This window comes from Penicillium pulvis (assembly GCF_028828015.1).
Source record: "Penicillium pulvis strain IBT 33274 chromosome Unknown contig_12_segment0_segment0, whole genome shotgun sequence".
Classification (NCBI taxonomy): Eukaryota; Fungi; Ascomycota; class Eurotiomycetes; order Eurotiales; family Aspergillaceae; genus Penicillium; species Penicillium pulvis.
The window spans coordinates 4,407,053-4,424,245 of NW_026643072.1; the positions used below are offsets into that span (position 1 = coordinate 4,407,053).

Consider the following 17,193-nt stretch of genomic DNA (forward strand, 5'->3'; position numbering starts at 1 on the left):
GATCTGCGGCTCATGCATGAAATAAAATGATCTTCAAGCCTTAAAGTATGAACTACTTGTTTTTCTTAAATCATTCACATAAACATACATGCTATATATAACGTGGGCCTCGGTGCCATACTCATCACACATACGTCCTCTGCACTGCCCCATCCAGAAGAGGTTCCCGCTCCCAATCCCTCGTCCTCACACTCGAATCCACCACCGCCTGTCCCTGTACCTCCTGTTTCGCCAACGCGTTAGTCTTCCAACTAACAAAAGTCACCAACGCGCCTCCAACGACAGCAACAGCAACAGTCAACCAAACATTGACCGGCACCGGGTTACCCCCGAAATGCCTGAGCGTCAACTCATCCAAACCCGCCTGCGCAAAGTTCCCAACGCCAGCGAGGCAAATTATAAGACCATAAACTTTCCCAAACGTCTGGAACCCAAAGACTTTAGCCGCATAATCCGAAACAGCAGTATAATAAAATGGTCGATATAAAACGAAAAGAATAATATTACCCGCTGCAGCGGGTATGGAGTGGGGTATGCAACCTAGTATCCCGATAACGGTTGCCGTACTCACGAGAATGGAGAGGACGGTCCGGGTACGGAGATGATCGAGGAATGTACCGATAAACGGGATTGAGAGGAGACCACCGACTGGGAGGAGGATGTCGAAGAAGGTGTTTATCTTTTTGGAGAGCGGTGGAGAGAGGAGATAGCTGTATTGTGTGCGGAGGGTGGCGACGAAGTAGTTTATACGCAGCATCATTAAGATCGTAAACGCTGTGATTAAAATGAACCATGGTGTGCGTAGTTGGGCCAACGCTGTTTGGCCGTGGAGAACACCCCAGACACCGCTTGTACTTGTGTTTACTGGGGGTTGCGGGCTGGCAGGCTTTGAAGGAGAGGAGAGGTCGTTGTTATTCCCGTTGTTATTCCCGTTGTTGATACCATTGTTGGTGTGACGTGGTGGTTCACTGTGGGGATGGTCGCTGAAAACGGCATCGTCGATACCTGATGTGATTGAAGCGGTGTCGTCTAGCAGATCTTGGATGTGGTGCACGATGCTTTGTCGGCGGATACGTCTGTCGTTCCGTTGGCGCTCGCTTTCATTGCGATCGCGTATTGTATCATCAACTCGGTCATTGACCTCTTCCATGACTTGTACCTCGGCGTGGAGGACTAGCTCGCCAGCTGTTTTGTATGAGGTGGTGGGCATAATGGTGAGTTGGACCGCGATAATAAACACCGGGACGACAAGGTATACGAGGAAAAACTTCTGGACAGAGACATAGCCATCGGTATGCTCGCTCAGTAGCCGAAAGATCAAGAATAGAGCACTCGATGCATCAAATGCCCCGGTTAACATGGACAAAATGAGACCAGAGCGTTTGGGAAAGGTGTTCGATAGATGGAATGATGAGATGAATACGAATGGTCCTCCCAAGGAGAGGAGTAGATATCCCGGGATATATCCATCGAATGGGAGTTGTTCGGCACATCCGAAAATAATGGCACCGGCTGCCAAGCAGAAACTGCCGATGATCCCACTCACACGGGGGCCATATGCATCCAAGATTGTACCGACGGGTAGAGCAGAGACGTTTGTCGCGACGGCGGCAATGGTGAACATCAAGTTCATCCTGAGGGTATTAGTCTTGAGCTTTGGATAGATCACTCGAAGCACATACCGAATTTCCTGCCCGCTGCACACGTCGACATTATCCTCTAGTTCCTGTCGCGAGCAGAAATCGCGATACACTTTCTCACGAATGAGAACCGGCTTCAAGGCCGCGAAGCCGAATGCAATGCCGGCTGCAAGGAAGCAGTAGATCACTGCTATGCATACCTGGGCTAAATCACTGATGTTAGCCTTGATAAAAAACCACAGACCAAATAACTTGGGGGCGTGTACCAATTCGCTTTGCTGGGCTTACTTCAAACGCTCCGGTTGTCTCAGACCAACCCACCGGGTCCTTGGGTGTCGCCGCAGGACTTGCCGGCCGAAGCGGGTCCACGCGCGGAGTCTCCCGTGTCGTCGTGGGGGACAGACCCAGGGATCCAAGCAGTGAGGGACGATCATCGCGATCGTCAACGGTCTCATTCCAACCCGGGCCCGCATAAGGGTTAAAATTGATTCTGCTATACGTGGATGGGAATGAGGAGGACAAGGACGAGGTTTCTGGTAGGTCCTGGTAGCTGTCGGATTCGTCGTCCGACGTGTCATCCCGGCGGAAAGCTGGGTTGCGCTCCCATCCTTCTAGGAATGAGATTCGATTGAGCGACATGTTATATCATTGTGATTAAATTATCTGAGAGACTGGGGGGATAGCTCGGGATTAAGAGGAGGCTTGGAAAGTGATGTCAAAAGCGGCCTAAACTTGAATTGTAGGATCCCCCGCTCGTACATTATTAGCCGGGATGACCCACCCTTTGGCCCACCAATACCGTGGTGATCCCAGGCTCATACTCTCTTGGCCTATCTTATCTCTACGCTAGTGTTGTAATGCTTTCGACAAATCGAAACTCGCCGAGTCCTGGATCCTTGCATTAATTAGCTTATGCATGTTTGATGCTGGAGGAAGATGAGCTCAGGGAAGATGGGGAACAGGGCTGACAAACAGAACAAACAGATCAACGTTGCAAACAAACAGCAATGCAAACAGGGGTTGCATTCCATCTGACCTTATCTTAGACGACATTGCTGCATAATATCCAACACACATTCGAGCTCCATTCACATCAAGTCATGCGGTAAGATACTTACAAGGTCAATATTCCTGCCGCTGTGTCCCAGCTACAAAGCGACAAGCAGACTACTATCATTTGTGAGCGCTTTGATGCTGGGCCAACGTTGTTCATTCAAGGTGGAGTTCATGAACAAGAGTCGGGTTATGCAAGTGCCATTTTTTTCCACCATATTTTGCCGGACGACGTCATCCAGCTCATCAATATTCCTGCATCGCGTAAACATGGATTTGTGGAAATCAGCTTCGCGGGTCCGAGCACTTCCTCGGCCACCTCGGGATAAGCTTATGTATTAAGTCACGAGTATACATAGTACATCTCCGATAGCATCTACGCAGGGGCCGGGTGTGTCCGCCTTGGCTATTGAGACTCCACTTGCTTACGATCTTGGGTGGGTCTTCTGTGGACCATTGACCCGGATGACTGAAAAACAGAACCGGTCGAGTCCACCAGGGTCTTCTTCCAGAGATCACATTTCGAAGCAGATGACCTTCCTTTACAGTGTTCTGTTACTTGAACTTTAGGGAGTGCCTTTCGCCATGGGCCAGCGAGAAACATACTCATAGATGAACAATATATTGCCGCCGAGCTAGCTGGTATGGTCGAATATCCATGCAATCTTATCTTAACGAGGACCCAACAAAACTTTAGTAAAACGAGCAAAAGATTGCATACTTATATACAAACACGAGGTATCGTAGTAGCAAGCTCCTAGTTCAATTCCCATATATAGTCTATCACTTGTATTCACGCTGAAAAATCACTGGCTATTATGCTCTTCATCCTTATGGTCGGAAAGATTGGGCTTATTTCCGCCATTCTCTGTGAGCGCCGAGGTCAACCGTGCCCATTCTTACTTCTCTTATATGGTTCCGGGGCCTCTGCTTACTATTCTGTAGTAAGAAAGATGGGGAAGAATTGGGCGTGCCAACCTATGCCTAATCCCGACGGGTACCGTCATCCATTACCAGCTCACCTTGAGCAATATGGTCTGTCTGATTATAATCGTCTGTCAGAAACCCCCAATGAATGAGCTGACTCGCTATTAGCAACCGTTCTATACCACAAATGGTCAGCCCGGGGGCCTCAGATACTGAATGGTGTAGCAATCCTTGTATTTCAGCCGCAAACCGCAATGTATCAGGAATCTTTCTTGTCTTTTGCCCCTCTCTGACCCCAACCTTGGAAATGAATCTGACCACCCTTTTCCATATTAAAATGGAGACCTTCGGCCACAGCATTATCCCCTCATCATTGTTTCCAACTTTTCTTTCATCATGACTACCTCTAGCACGTCCTTTGATCCTCGCACCCAGCTAATTCCAAATTTGGTCGATCATTATGCTGACGCCAAACCTGATGCTATCTATGCCGAATACCCTGTCAACCCAATGAGTTACGATGAGGGGTACAAGGTCATTACTTACAAAACGCTCGCCAACGCCATAAACGGCATCGCGCACTGGTTGACGAAGAGCTTAGGCCCAGGTCATGGAGAGATACTGGCTTACCTGGGTCCGAATGACCTTCGATACCCAGCCTTGGTTCTGGGTGCTGTTAAAGCCGGTTACTGCGTATGAAATGCTGATTTGAGGTCTTTGAAGGAAACTAACGTTTCAATATCAACAACAGATGTTTTTAACCTCGCCCCGTAATAGTACAGAAGCACATCGTTCGCTACTGGGGAAACTAAATTGTACCACGTTGTTGGCCCCCGTACCACGCCCCCCTTTCGCGCAAGCTATCGTGGAGGCCATCCCGGGGCCGTTCAATGTCATGGGTGTTCCCAGCTTGGACGACCTTTTGACGACCGAGTACCCACCATTCGAGTACCACAAGGTATATCCTGATGATGCCTCCGATCGCCTTGTCGTGCTTCACACTTCCGGGTCTACAGGGACTCCCAAACCCATTATCTGGACCCTTGAGAGTGCGGTGAAGCATATGCATATGCAAAGATTAGACATCCCCGCGGGATATGAGGGCCAGGACAGGAAAGGGTTTGGGAAGAGAATGTATTTGACAATGCCTCCCTTTCATGTAAGCTTTATCAGTGACAATTATGATGACAGGCGCTAATTGTAGATATAGGCGGCTGGAATCGGCCATCTTCTCGTCGTTACGATGCCTGTCGATGTGACACTCATTATGCCGACCGCGACTGGCCTTCCTACTGCTGCTAACCTTGTGGCTGCGAGAAAACAGACGCCATTCGAATGGGCCATGGTCGTGCCATCGATTATACAGGAGCTGGCACAAGATGCTGAGGCTCTCGAATACAGTAGCACTCACCTGGAGTACGTTATCTACGCCGGGGGCGACCTGCCCCAAGCGATTGGAGATATAGTCGCGGCTAAGATACCACTGATGAACGGATTTGGTTCGTCAGAGCTTGGGATCCTCAATGTGATCCACTCACCAAACCGGGATCCCTTGACAGAGTGGCGGTATCTCCAATTTCACCCTGAGTTGGGAGTTGAGCACCGGCATATCTCTGGAGGTGAATATGAGGCGGTGTTGGTGCGTAGTCCGGAGCGCGAAGGTCATCAGTTTCCATTCTCTATCTTCGCTGATCGACAAGAATTTAGAACGAATGACCTGATGGTTCCTCATCCTACGAAGGCTGGCCTTTGGCGCCCTTCCTCTCGATTAGATGATATCATTGTCTTTCTCAATGGAGAAAAAACGAATCCTGTATCGATGGAACAGCATATTGTCGCCGCTAATTCTGAGGTTACTGGATGCCTTGTCGTTGGTGCCCAACGCTTCCAGGCTGCTCTCCTCGTGGAGCTGGATAGCAAGTCCCTTCGTGACGACTACGCTGCAATTGAGAAACTCTGGCCTAGCATAGAGGAGGCAAACATCCCGGCGCCCGCTCATGCCCGGATCGCCAAAAGCCATATTCTATTCACCTCGCCCGAGAAGCCCATGCTTCGTGCGGCCAAAGGAACCATACAACGCGCTAGTACGCTAAAAGTTTATGCGCGAGAGATCGAGAAAGTCTATACTGATGCAGACGAGTTCTCTCCGCTTGGTACGAGAGACCTACCCGGGCCAGGTGGGGTGGATGACGTTCCACAGGTGACGGAATTCATCAGGGAATCTATTCTCAAGATCACAGGGTGGAATGCGGAGAAGTTTTCTGACGGAGAGAATTGGTTTAATCTTGGCTTTGACTCTCTACAAGCTATTACAGCTACCCGTGTGCTGAAGCAGGGTCTCAACCTTCCGAATCTCACTCCAAATGTGATATACATGCATCCAACGATTACGGGTCTAACCCATGCGCTTCTCCATCAAGGCCACGGAGACCCGAGCGAGACTAAAAGTCAGGGTCTGATGCGTGAGCGGGATGAGCTGTTGCAGGAGTTTATTGGACAGATTGAAGCCCCTAACGTACATTGCTCTAAAGCAGTCAACACTCAGACCGTTATTTTGACCGGATCCACCGGGCAGCTGGGTACATATCTCCTCGATACACTGTTGAAGACCCCCAGTGTGAAGCATGTATACTGCTTGAATCGTGCCGACCGCGCTCGCGACCGACAGCAGGAACGTGTGGCTACCTACGGACTGGACTCCGTGATTGAAGGACGGGTAACATTCTGGCAAGCGGATCTCAGCCAGGCAGGCTTCGGGTTGCAACCCGAACAGCTCAAACAGCTAAAGCAGACAGCGAGGCTAGTAATACACAATGCCTGGGCGGTCAACTTCAACTTATCGCTAGCTTCATTCAAACCACAACTGGCAGGCGTGGTCAATCTCATCAATTTCACCGGCCAAGCTAGCCATGCTCCGCGGCTATTCTTTATTTCCTCGATCAGCTCCACCATGGGCTACGGCGGCATCAATGATGGCCTCATGCCTGAAACAGTCATCAAAACCACAATACCAGCTCCGAACGGCTACGCCAACAGTAAGTATATAGCGGAGCATCTGCTAGCACACGCAGCACAACAAGGCTACAACCCTGCCTTCGCCCGCGTAGGTCAGGTTGCAGGACCGATACGTTCTCATGGACTATGGAGCAAATCAGAGTGGTTCCCCAGTCTAGTGCTCAGTTCGTTGCACCTGAGCGCTCTCCCAGAAACTATAGGTCAAGCTCTAGACCGTGTCGACTGGGTGCCCGTCGACCTTCTCGCTGAGATCCTAGTCGACTTATCCCTTCTCCAAAGCCCGGGAGTCAGCGTCTACCACCCGATAAACCTACACCCGCAATCCTGGAAGGATATCCGCCCTGTGATCGCAGACGCCCTTCAGGTTTTAGGAAAAAATACGGAGATCATCCCATTGCAAGAATGGATCCTCCGTGTCCGACAGGACATCGAGCTTGTTAGCCAGGATAAGGAAAAGTTGCGAATTCAGCTTGCGAAGAACCCGGCTGCTAAGCTCTTAGACTTTTTCGAGGATGTGATGCACCAGACGGAGGCTGAGAATGGGTTGGATGCGAAGGAGACTGCGCTGATGAGTCAGAAGTTACAGATGGTGGACGCTGTGAAAGCGGAATGGATTCAAAAATGGGTGAAGGAGTGGGTGCAATAGTCATATCCATGTGTAATGTGATTTTTGGAGATAAAGCCTTGCTTGTCATGTATAATGTAAGCAAAGGGTCAGTTGGAGAAATGGCTGCCTGAGTAAACTGGCAGCCACAAGCCAAACGCCCTCTTATCTCGGGATTCGGCTGATGTGCTCGAAAAGGCAGGTGAAACATTCGGCATCTGTCCTCCCCACACAAATCATACGGGCGAACGCATCTACTCAGGCTAAAGCTCCGTCAACACGGGAGTTAAAAGATCCCAATTAACTCTATTCTTGGACTCCGGAGACTGCGGGCGACAGAACAAATCACAGCATCGGCATCCAGCGTGGGGGTCTCGGGCTTCATCTCTCCTCACGATCGACAGGGTTCGACGGGTCCGGAGTACGCCATCCACGGGTCCACGAAATTACGAGTGCGAGCGGATGCTTCCGACACCTTGACTGGTGCGTGCTTCTCCACTGTGCGGGATTTGTTCGGTCGATCCGGCATCACCGGCCCAATGACTATGTGGTTTGTAATGAGGTAGGTTTGAAGAGTGGTGAAGGCACCGCCACAAGAGTCGTCTTGTGTGCGTTGTTTTGGGGGTTCTTTTTTGTTGATATTGTCATCCAATGTTTTGCCACGCGTAATACTAAATGAGGCCGGTCGGTGAAGCTCGTAGTGGATTGTCAGGACACTAGTGTCCCCTTTGCACTAGTGTCTGAAGCTTGACTATTCCTGATTTCCAGTCTCTTCATGCTCAAGTAGTTGATTCGGATTCGGGACATGAAAATCTCCGCCGGTTATATCAGGGAGGGATGGGGATTGGTTGAGCCAATCACGTAAACTGCGCAAATCCTTTCAAGCCCGTATATCCATAATTTCGGGGAGATTAAAAGAAAAAAAAACCGGGGCCTCGATCAACTGTTATGCATGTCATTTCCTGCCTAGGCAACTCATTGTCTAGATCCTCCATCGCTTGTTATTGCCTTCCCGATACAAGCCGGCCAGAACATATCCTCTTCAACCGGCAACGATCCGTCTCAAGGGGAATAAAACTTTGTTTATGCCCTAGTCACTGGTGGTGGGGATTAATATCCAACCAGATTGGCAAAACATGAACACATCGGGTGGGGGGCGTTGCACTGACGCTGGCCACGTTGGCCTTTAACTACAATTAACTCCACTTAATCTCCAATTCGAAAGTTACTTGTTTTACCCCAATATCCACCCAACCAATACGCAATTCAACATTGGACTGCAATATATACTTGGCGTACAAGCTACATGCAAGCGCGACCCGGGATGCCGAATCTGTTTTTCCTTCTAGAATCCTTCCTTGTTCGATCATTATTTTGACCCCTGCGTAATGAGGGGATGGTCAGTATCTCATGTCAAGACGTGAAAAAACTCTTTGAGCTAACTGAAATCTCTAGCCTCACGTGTCGTCTGCGCCATCTGAAATGTGTGTCTGCCCCGAGGCTGTTCCCCAGGGGGATCCACTGACCTCCCCTAGGTGATAAAACCGCAACAAAATGCCTGCGCTGTCAACGATCCGGCCGCGAATGTATTCCAGCCCCGGGAAAGTCAGAGGAAGTCTCTTTCCGGCATGGTCAAAATCCTTCTCTAAGAGGAAAGGGGCCCCCGAGGTACGGTGAGAGCGACCTCGCCTTCCCGAATGACCAGGTCTGGGTTGAAACCTCGTCTGAGTGTAAGTGGCGGTCAAGCCCCTAGAATCATCCCATCCAAGAGATGAAACCAGACTAACATCCCCAGACTCCTTCAAGGATGAAACCGATCAGACAGCTGCGGAGTATTTCGTGGTCCCCGTCATCGGGCACCCGTCCATCTCCCGCTCGTCCTCGGAAGCGCGTTCAACGCCTTCATCCGTGGACCCCATGTCTGGACCTAGCACCGTTGTCTTACCTTATCTAACAGAGTCGCAAACCATTTCGCGCTCTGCGTCTGAACATTCACAACTAACCCCGACCGGCCAACCGCGTCTGGAAAATGTGAATGAGGCCTATCTCCTCCGACATTTCCAGCGACATCTAGCAGACTGGGTGCGTTCGCTACTCTCTTATCGCACGTTCAAGTTCATGGCTAAACCTCCGTACAGCTCGATGCTGGTGATCCCGAGCGCCATTTCTCAGCCGATGTCGCTAGACGTGCGACCCAATCTCCCCTTCTACTGTATGCATGTATAGCCGTAGCGGCCTGTCACCTATCACGAACAGCGCATACCGTCTCCCCCGAGGTAGCGGATAATTATCACGAGCGCTGCGTCTCCATTATGCTTCCCGTCCTCGATAAACCGGAATCCGATATCGGGATCGATATCCTTCTCAGTTCGACTGTTATCCTCCGCTTTTTTGAACAAATCTCCTGTTAGTCGAACCCATCCCCTGAATGACAAGCAATACTAACCGTATAGCCCACACCCCGTCCAACGACCCTCAACGCCACCTCCTAGCAGGTTCAGTCTACATTAGCTCCCACGTTGACTGCGCAATAAGCGGGAGTCTCGCATCAGCTTCATTCTGGGTCTTTGTAATCCAAGATATCCAATTCGCACTCACATACCAGAAATGTCTCAGATTAACCTTCGCACCATTCGATGACCGGCTACGTAAATGGTGGGTGTCGAAACCGATTCTCAGTGATGGAGACTGGGTTAATCGGGCTATCTGGCTACTTGCGGAGACGATTGATTTCTGTTATAATGTTTCTGGGCGTAATTTTGGGGGCAGACTTGGTGTTGCGGGGGAGCTTGCGCTGAAGGAGAGGATTAGGGAGTGGGAGCTTGAGAGGTCTGAGGCTTTTACGCCACTACATGTTTCGCCTCCCGATCCTGCGAGAGGAAAACCGTTCCCGGTTGTTTGGTATACCAGTTTGGTTCACTGTGAGTGATATCGCTTCCTCGAGAGTTGGGTATTGGTGGAAATTGTGTGGCGTGCTAATGGTGGATTTAGCTACCGCGATGCAGCATGTTTGTCTTGCCAAAGCGCTTATGTTGATTCGGGAATACGAGCTTCAGGATGCCATGTCATCTAGGGAGGATCGGGTGCAACTAAAGGTAAGGAACATTATCTGCGTTGAAAGAATTTCTATCTAATGCAGGTTTAACAGGAACAAATCTCAGAAAACCTGGACTATCTGTTCGGCATTGCCCTCTCCGCTGACGATGAACCATCCTTACGAATCATGGCGTGCCATGCTCTATGTGCCTGTACGTCATTTCTTCCCTCCCTGGTCCCGCACTACATTAGCTTACTCTGAATTTTTTAAAGGCAGCGCATGGATCGATGACCCCGTCGCCCAAAACTTATTATTTGATCTCCTTCGTCGGACGGAACGCGAAAATGGATGGCCGTGGGCTTATGTTGAGCAACGGATTTTGCACACGTGGCAAGGGGGCTCACGGTGACAGTTGGAGTCAAGAAGCCTGTTTATCTGATGTTATATACCCACTTGCATATTACTTTCTGCGATGAATGTTTCGCGATGTCGCGAATATACAATCTACAGTCCTCATTTTACTGCCACTTGAAAAGTAAGCGTATTTAATGGAGTAATGGAAGCACATAAAGGTTACGTATGGTCATTTCTCGACTTCGTATTTAGACATTATGTCATGAATATGTATATTCTCTAGGTGAATGTGAGAAGAAAACTCGTAAAACTCCAATAAAACTACAAACCTCCCAGGCCAATACATTATACCATTAAAGCTGGAAGTTCCCATCAAAGGCAAACGGAAACGACAACAGCCCTCCATCCATCATATTTCCCAGTATAGCCAGACTCGGATCAAAAGCTGCCTCTGCCGGCAACTCAGACATTCCCATCGGCTGTGAAATGGGCATATCCCCTACACCTGACATTTGGGGATATTGGATCGTCGCAGGCATCCCGTATGGTTGTGATTGATTTGGCGTGAATGATTGATAGAATGATCTATCTCCCATGCCTGAGTCGTTGGACACTGTGGACATTTGGGGTGTGACGGGCGCTGGTGACCAGTTTGTGGACGCTTCTACTGCTCCAAAGCTCGTCGCTGGGGTCGTGGCGTTGCGGGCCATGTCCTGATTTAGATTCGAGGGTGAGTATATGGATCCTTGATTGGAATTCGATTGATGTCTGTGATTGCCGGACCGTTGGTCGCCCATGGCTAGATCGCTGAGGACGTGCAACGGGGTGTTATCATGTCTCATCTGCTTCCATGTTAATCGAGGCACTGGTTTGAGGGGATTGAGTTTGGGGGTATGTACGGGTTGCTTATCCCTCGGATTATGCATTTCAGCGCCAAAAATTTCCCGAAGCTCCGTACCATTCTCTCTCTTTTTTGAGGAACCAATTTCGCAGCATCATGATGATATTTCCGAATTTACCTGCCACCCTGCCGCCATCGAGGGCCGCTGCGGCCCGGTAGTGGGCGATGATCCGGTTGAGATAGTATTCCACCTTGAGGCTCTGAGTGTCGATCACCTGGCCAATCCGTGAACCGGGGGCCGTGATAAGTGAGTAAATTTTGATTAGACTGACGACTGGGTATGCCGTTCGAGCCAATGCTAATGTCGTCAGATTTTTGATTTTTTCCACGTCAACAGCGAGGATTGTGTCAAATGAGCTATGGATAGAGTTGAGGCACGATGTAAGAGCTTCAATAACTGGTGCCATAGTTGTGCCAGGCAGGGCATCATCTGGAGAGCAGGGGTAGATACTTTCCCTACAGTCAACTCCCATAGCGCTTTCGTGCACGAAAAGGTCGAGTGCATGATACGTGTGGGCCAATGTCGCTAGAGAAGTCAGAGAGATTTTTCGAAGCACAGGTATGGACTTACGGGTCCAGATGTCTTCTGGGATATCGTTGCGGAACTGGGCAAGTTGATTCGCAAATGCCTTGATAGTGTACCGCACTTTGCTGTCTGCAAACGACACAATTGACTGCGTGTCATCCGTGGTAAGTTGCAAGCCTGCTTGTTCCATAATCCATCCTAATTTCGCCCACCAGATAACTTTGCGATCAGACGCTAGAGCCTCAGGGTGGTTTTCCAATATCTGCAGAGACTCATCCATGTACGGCTGCCATCGTACAATCTGGATCCGCCTCAAAGCAATTGCTGCCTGTATTGCTAGGAGGTAGCAGCCCACCCATGTTCGTCTTGCTTCAGGGTTTTCCAGGTCGGTAGTGGGTGCTGTTTTTCTTTTAATGACAATCTCTCGGATACGCACGATTTTCAAATCGCCATTGGATCTCCGATTCAAGCCTAGCTCCATGCCCACCACAACGGCCATATGGATTAATTGGTAGAATTTGAGTTCCTCCAGGTTGTCGGGTGTCATATACCAGATCGAAACAACAAGCAGAGCTTGAACGATCTCAAGACTCTTGTGGCCCTTGATGACAACTTCTTCCGCAATCAATCGATAAGATTCATTAATCAGGGGCATTTGGAGGTCTTTTAGGATAGCTCCCATTGCGACACCGAGAATGGCCAGAAAAAGCGTCGGTTTCTCGCGGCGTACCTTGCCCATTGTCGTGCCTGGGGGAAACACCACAAAGGGCATCTCGTCTCCCATCTCGATGACATAATGATCGAAAGCAGCCTGGGCAGTATTGATATCAAGCATGCCTCTGTCGATCACATCCACAAACTCATTCCCAGGATCAGGTTTCGGCCCAGGCGGTGTTTCCCGAGTCAACGGAACCCGCCAGTGCTTAGCAGGCTGTTTTGGTATTTGTTCTGCAGACGGACTATTAGGACGGGGATACTGGGAGACCAAAAAGCCATCATGACGTCGCTTTTTCCCTGCCACATTCTGGTCCTCGCGCGATAGCCTAGAAGACTGCTCTCGGTTCTGCTGCGAATGGATCTGCGGTGCGCCTGTGCCTGCACCCACTGCAAGCTGGGATTGGTGCGACGCTTGGAGCGTAGCAGTCAAAGCATCAATCTTACGCTCCAGCTCCGTCACCCGACTATCCGTCTTCTTCTGGCGCTTGCGTGTCGGTGCTGTAACGATACATTGCCGCCGTGCTTTAGCGCACCGTTTACAAGCGCCATCTGGGTCCGACGGATTTGGATCGCACCGGACTTTCAGTTGGCGACAGGGTTCACAGGCTCGAGGTCGCTTTATCTCTTCCACTGGATGGTCTTCTGGTTCTGTGGAACGTGCCTCTTCATGATGCAACCCTGTTCCAAAGGCCCGTGCTCCATGCGACTCGGATAAATGCGATGGTGGCTCAGGATAGTTGGCCATGGTATAGTTCGCGGGAGTCGGTCGCTGAGATCTCCGTGATTCAGGAGTTTTTGCGGGGCCGACCGCTGGATCAGTGATTTGATAATGGACCACTTCTTGCCACGGGACTTTCAGCTTTGAAACCCACAGTTTGGTTTTGGTTATGATTGGGTAGCGAGTGTTATCCGTGGCAGGACCCTTGCAGTGTCTGGGGTGACGTGACCCTGGACTAGTGTTGGTTCTTTTTGCCTCGTGGGAATAAGATCACGGCGAAGATAAGCTCCGACTTCCGACCCGGGGGGCTCGCACTGCTCTCTCACTGGCTGTACAGGGTGATGCAGTCGGGACTAGAATTCATAACCGTCCTAATCATGCACTAGCCCTTCTAGAAGAAAGATTCAGTGAGACGTGGATGGACCGGGCCTTCTAGATGGAGGAACAGGTCTGAGAGCTTCATGGCTTTCATGCTTTCACCGAGAGAGCCGTCGGCTGCACGTGACCGCCTAGACCTCATTTCTACTGGACAAAGATGCGTTTGGCCTATTTCTAGATCAAGATGGTCCTATGCGAAATATAAAGACATATCATCTTGGAAAGCTATATCTAGTCTTTAAATGAAATTAAATAGGGCAGAGAACAAAACTATCGCATTATGCGGGGATATCAATACAGAAATACAGCAAACAAATAAGCATAAGATGGAGCCCCAGCCACTATGCCACCTTGTGCACTGGGCACTCCATCTTGTGCACGAACCAGTCCAGAATGCAGTGCTTATGGAACTTGCATAAGCACTCCAAGCGGACCAACAAATCTCCACCCTCGTAGTCCACCATACAGATGGTGCACTCGGCGGGACCTCCATCCTCGCCGATGCAATCCTTCTCCGTGGCGGTGAACTCCAGCATTCGAGACACTGGTGGCGGAGGCGGAGGCGGTGCCGGGCCCCGGCGCGCGGAGAAAACGGGTTGCGCTGCAGCCGGGGCACCGTAATTGTCGATGCACTGCCGAATGTGCGCCTCGCGTGCCTCTATCGGCTGCTCTTGGCTGATGGCAGGGAATCTTCGCCCGCAGATAGGACATAGATCCTGCTCGCATGGAGCCGAGCGCTGATGGGAGGTGGTCAGATCGAGGGGAGATTCGTAGTCGGCCTCTTCCTCGCGGAGGCTCCGCCGCCCATTGTTACCCATAGCCCGCAGGAACTCAGGACTGTAGTGCCGGGGAGCTTGTCGGTTCGCGGAGCTCTCATCCTGTATATTGTCAGATGGAAGAGATGCGTCGTTTTACATAAGTTGATCACTTACCGAATCGCTAGAGAAGCGGTTGCCCATACCGGATGGCAAAGAATGGGAAGGGCGATGGCCTCGCGTCCGCCCATAACCCAGTGGGTTGGGGTTCGGATCTGGTACGCATGGATTGCAGAGGCGCACTTCTTCTCCGCCACCGAGAGCAGGATTAAGGGTCGATGGTAATTCAATTGGATCCTCTTCGGTCAGATCAACGATTTGACGCGGTGGCGTGGGAGAGTGTTCATAGATGTGCGAGGACTCAGGCGGGCGGACAATATACTGCCTGGGGATGGTGATTCGGTGAGGGGAGCAAGAGGCACAAACAACCCGACCACACTTCCTGCAGTGATGTTTTCGATACCAAAAGCTAAACACCACCCCACAGATTGGGCAATTCGTCACCTCCGCATCGGGCTGCCATCGCGGCAAACTCGTCTCCATTTCTCCTTCTTCCTGGGAAGCTCTGAGAGCCTCTGTTAGAGTCTGTGTGTCCGATGATCCAGATAGGAAAGCCCGCAAAGTCCTTTCATCGGTCCCTGATGATTGCCAACCACTTCCCGAGTGACGTTCACGCCTGGGATTCCTGATTGCTTCGGACTGCCCTCGCGGCCTGCCTGACTGGGGATATTGTGGGTATGGATCTAATATACTACCCCGCAAACTGGACGAATTGTGCCTACGTGGAGGATGGATCGCCGACGAAGTGGACGGAGGGAGCGCGCCAGACCCAGAGTCTGATTCCCAAAGTATGCGTGTATCAGACCGGCCTTGGCCACTGCCTCGAGAGCTTGCTGACTCTGTTATAGAAGGCGAATCAGCGTTTCGGCGGCTGGCAGATGGACCAGCATCTGGAGGCGAGGAGGTGATATCAATGGCTGTTGCATATGTTGACCCTGGGCCATTCAAACCGTACTTTCCCCTTGTTGGAATGACCATGGAGACTGATCGCTGAGGTAACAAGGATTGGGTGTTCAAGTTCGCCAAGTCTCCGGAGCGTGCGCGTTGCAATCGATCGTGGTTGCTTGAGCTGGTCAAGCGTCTTTTGCGGTCTCTGGCTGGGTGGCTCGGTAGTACTTGCCGTCCGAAGCTCGAACTATTCTGTGCTGCTGTTGTTTCTTCTTGGTTCGCCGATCCAGCGGAGATATATTGATGTGTAACAGACACTTCGAGATCATCTCTATCCTCATTTCCTCCGTCATTTCCAGCCAGTCTTATGTTGCTTTCTGTCATCATATCTGGGTCACCAGCAACATCACTTTGTGCCCTTAGTCCAGTCTCCCTGGCCCTCGGTTGATCGTCACGTTCGTGGCTGCTCGATACATGTACTGGGTTGCCGTAGTGTCCAGCATCCAAGCCATCGTCTGCGTTCCACCTGCAATCGATATCTTGGCCACCAGGGCTAGTTGCAGGCGGGCTCGACGATGCAGTGCTGGGAGCGGACATTCCGTTTTTTATCAAATCGTCTAGACTCTCGTAGTCTTCCAGCTAAGAACAAGTCTCGGTCAATATATACCATCTACCGACGTCGTATGATGGACTGGTGGAACACTGAGATATCAACAAGCCTCTGATTGCCTTCGTCGATTCTGCCTGTATATCAAGGGTCCTCAAATCCAGTGGACCGTGATCACAGCAGGTGCTGGACCATGGCGATTTAATATGGACCAGAGCTTCGGAGTCAAGGTGATTTGAGGTCTCGTGACACCCAAATGTGATTAATATGTGCGTTGAGGAAATGTTATCAAGAACCCAAGTATTTCAGAGCGAAAAATATGTCTTGCCCGCAGCACACCAGCTCAGGGGGGGACTTTGGTGGCGTCGACAAGCAAGGAGAGCCGTGGATGCAAGAAAGATGAAGCCCAAATAACGGGGTCGCCTTATCGGTGGGTCGGGGCGGTCGGGGCGGCAGAATTGGTCCGCTTATCTCGGCTACGTCAGTCACTCCTCGACTACTGTATATGGTTTGGCCTTGAAATTATTCACACATTGCTCATGTCCGTCAAAAAAACCTCGTTTAGCAGGGCTTATTATATGGACCAGTCCATGAATATGGAAAGTTTATAAGTAGTCCGGCAAAATCACCGCTTTGAACCATGATCCAATCGGCTGCCTGGAACTATACATATCCATATCTCTACGTAGCACTTTGTCAACAGGAATGTGCCCTAACCAGTAAGTAGCTAAGTATGTATATTTGTACATATGTACTCGGTAACATTACTGTAATGAGGCCTCGATTTTAAGGACCCTGGGAGTAGGATAGCCAAACACTACTCCTTGCCTAATACTTTTGGTGAGGTGTCCACTTCAACGGGCCATTTTAGGGTGTTCAAATATCACACTCTATCGGTCTACTACCTAGGTATGAGGACAAAGCTAACTCAAGCAATTGACAGATAGGTCCTT

General features: G+C 50.4%; 5 protein-coding genes across 5 annotated transcripts; 2 read left to right on the forward strand and 3 right to left on the reverse strand.

The window, feature by feature from the left end:
- Positions 1 to 124: 124 nt before the first annotated feature.
- N7503_002877 (putative MFS transporter Fmp42) lies at positions 125 to 2,352 on the reverse strand (the record flags this gene model as incomplete). The annotated part of the gene is made up of 3 exons (XM_057062424.1): positions 1,907 to 2,352; positions 1,683 to 1,845; positions 125 to 1,634 (listed from the first exon to the last, which is right to left on the reverse strand). Exons 1-3 carry the CDS (start codon positions 2,277 to 2,279, stop codon positions 125 to 127), a joined length of 2,046 nt encoding a protein of 681 aa, XP_056926386.1. The 5' UTR covers positions 2,280 to 2,352.
- Positions 2,353 to 4,016: 1,664 nt separating this feature from the next.
- Positions 4,017 to 7,281, forward strand: N7503_002878 (acetyl-CoA synthetase-like protein; the record flags this gene model as incomplete). The annotated part of the gene is made up of 3 exons (XM_057062425.1): positions 4,017 to 4,313; positions 4,372 to 4,779; positions 4,831 to 7,281. The coding sequence occupies 3 exons, from the start codon at positions 4,017 to 4,019 to the stop codon at positions 7,279 to 7,281; spliced, it is 3,156 nt and encodes a 1,051-aa protein (XP_056926387.1).
- A 1,205-nt stretch (positions 7,282 to 8,486) lies between these two features.
- N7503_002879 (Zn(II)2Cys6 transcription factor domain-containing protein) lies at positions 8,487 to 10,708 on the forward strand. The gene is made up of 9 exons (XM_057062426.1): positions 8,487 to 8,638; positions 8,695 to 8,723; positions 8,775 to 8,969; positions 9,035 to 9,321; positions 9,378 to 9,645; positions 9,693 to 10,160; positions 10,231 to 10,334; positions 10,388 to 10,487; positions 10,549 to 10,708. Exons 1-9 carry the CDS (start codon positions 8,628 to 8,630, stop codon positions 10,683 to 10,685), a joined length of 1,599 nt encoding a protein of 532 aa, XP_056926388.1. The 5' UTR covers positions 8,487 to 8,627; the 3' UTR covers positions 10,686 to 10,708.
- Positions 10,709 to 10,983: 275 nt separating this feature from the next.
- On the reverse strand, positions 10,984 to 13,519 carry N7503_002880 (putative C6 transcription factor (War1); the record flags this gene model as incomplete). The annotated part of the gene is made up of 3 exons (XM_057062427.1): positions 10,984 to 11,542; positions 11,589 to 12,057; positions 12,103 to 13,519. 3 exons carry the CDS (start codon positions 13,517 to 13,519, stop codon positions 10,984 to 10,986), a joined length of 2,445 nt encoding a protein of 814 aa, XP_056926389.1.
- A 692-nt stretch (positions 13,520 to 14,211) lies between these two features.
- Positions 14,212 to 16,230, reverse strand: N7503_002881 (phosphatidylinositol-3-phosphate-binding ubiquitin-protein ligase; the record flags this gene model as incomplete). Its single annotated transcript, XM_057062428.1, has 3 exons — positions 14,212 to 14,748; positions 14,803 to 15,260; positions 15,468 to 16,230. 3 exons carry the CDS (start codon positions 16,228 to 16,230, stop codon positions 14,212 to 14,214), a joined length of 1,758 nt encoding a protein of 585 aa, XP_056926390.1.
- Between the last annotated feature and the right edge of the window lie 963 nt (positions 16,231 to 17,193).

Bases quoted from the DNA above. Each gene is read 5' to 3' on its own strand.
- N7503_002879 (XM_057062426.1), top strand. The intron at 10,161-10,230 runs GTGAGTGATATC...TGGTGGATTTAG, and splicing joins GTATACCAGTTTGGTTCACT to CTACCGCGATGCAGCATGTT. The intron at 10,335-10,387 runs GTAAGGAACATT...CAGGTTTAACAG, and splicing joins AGGATCGGGTGCAACTAAAG to GAACAAATCTCAGAAAACCT.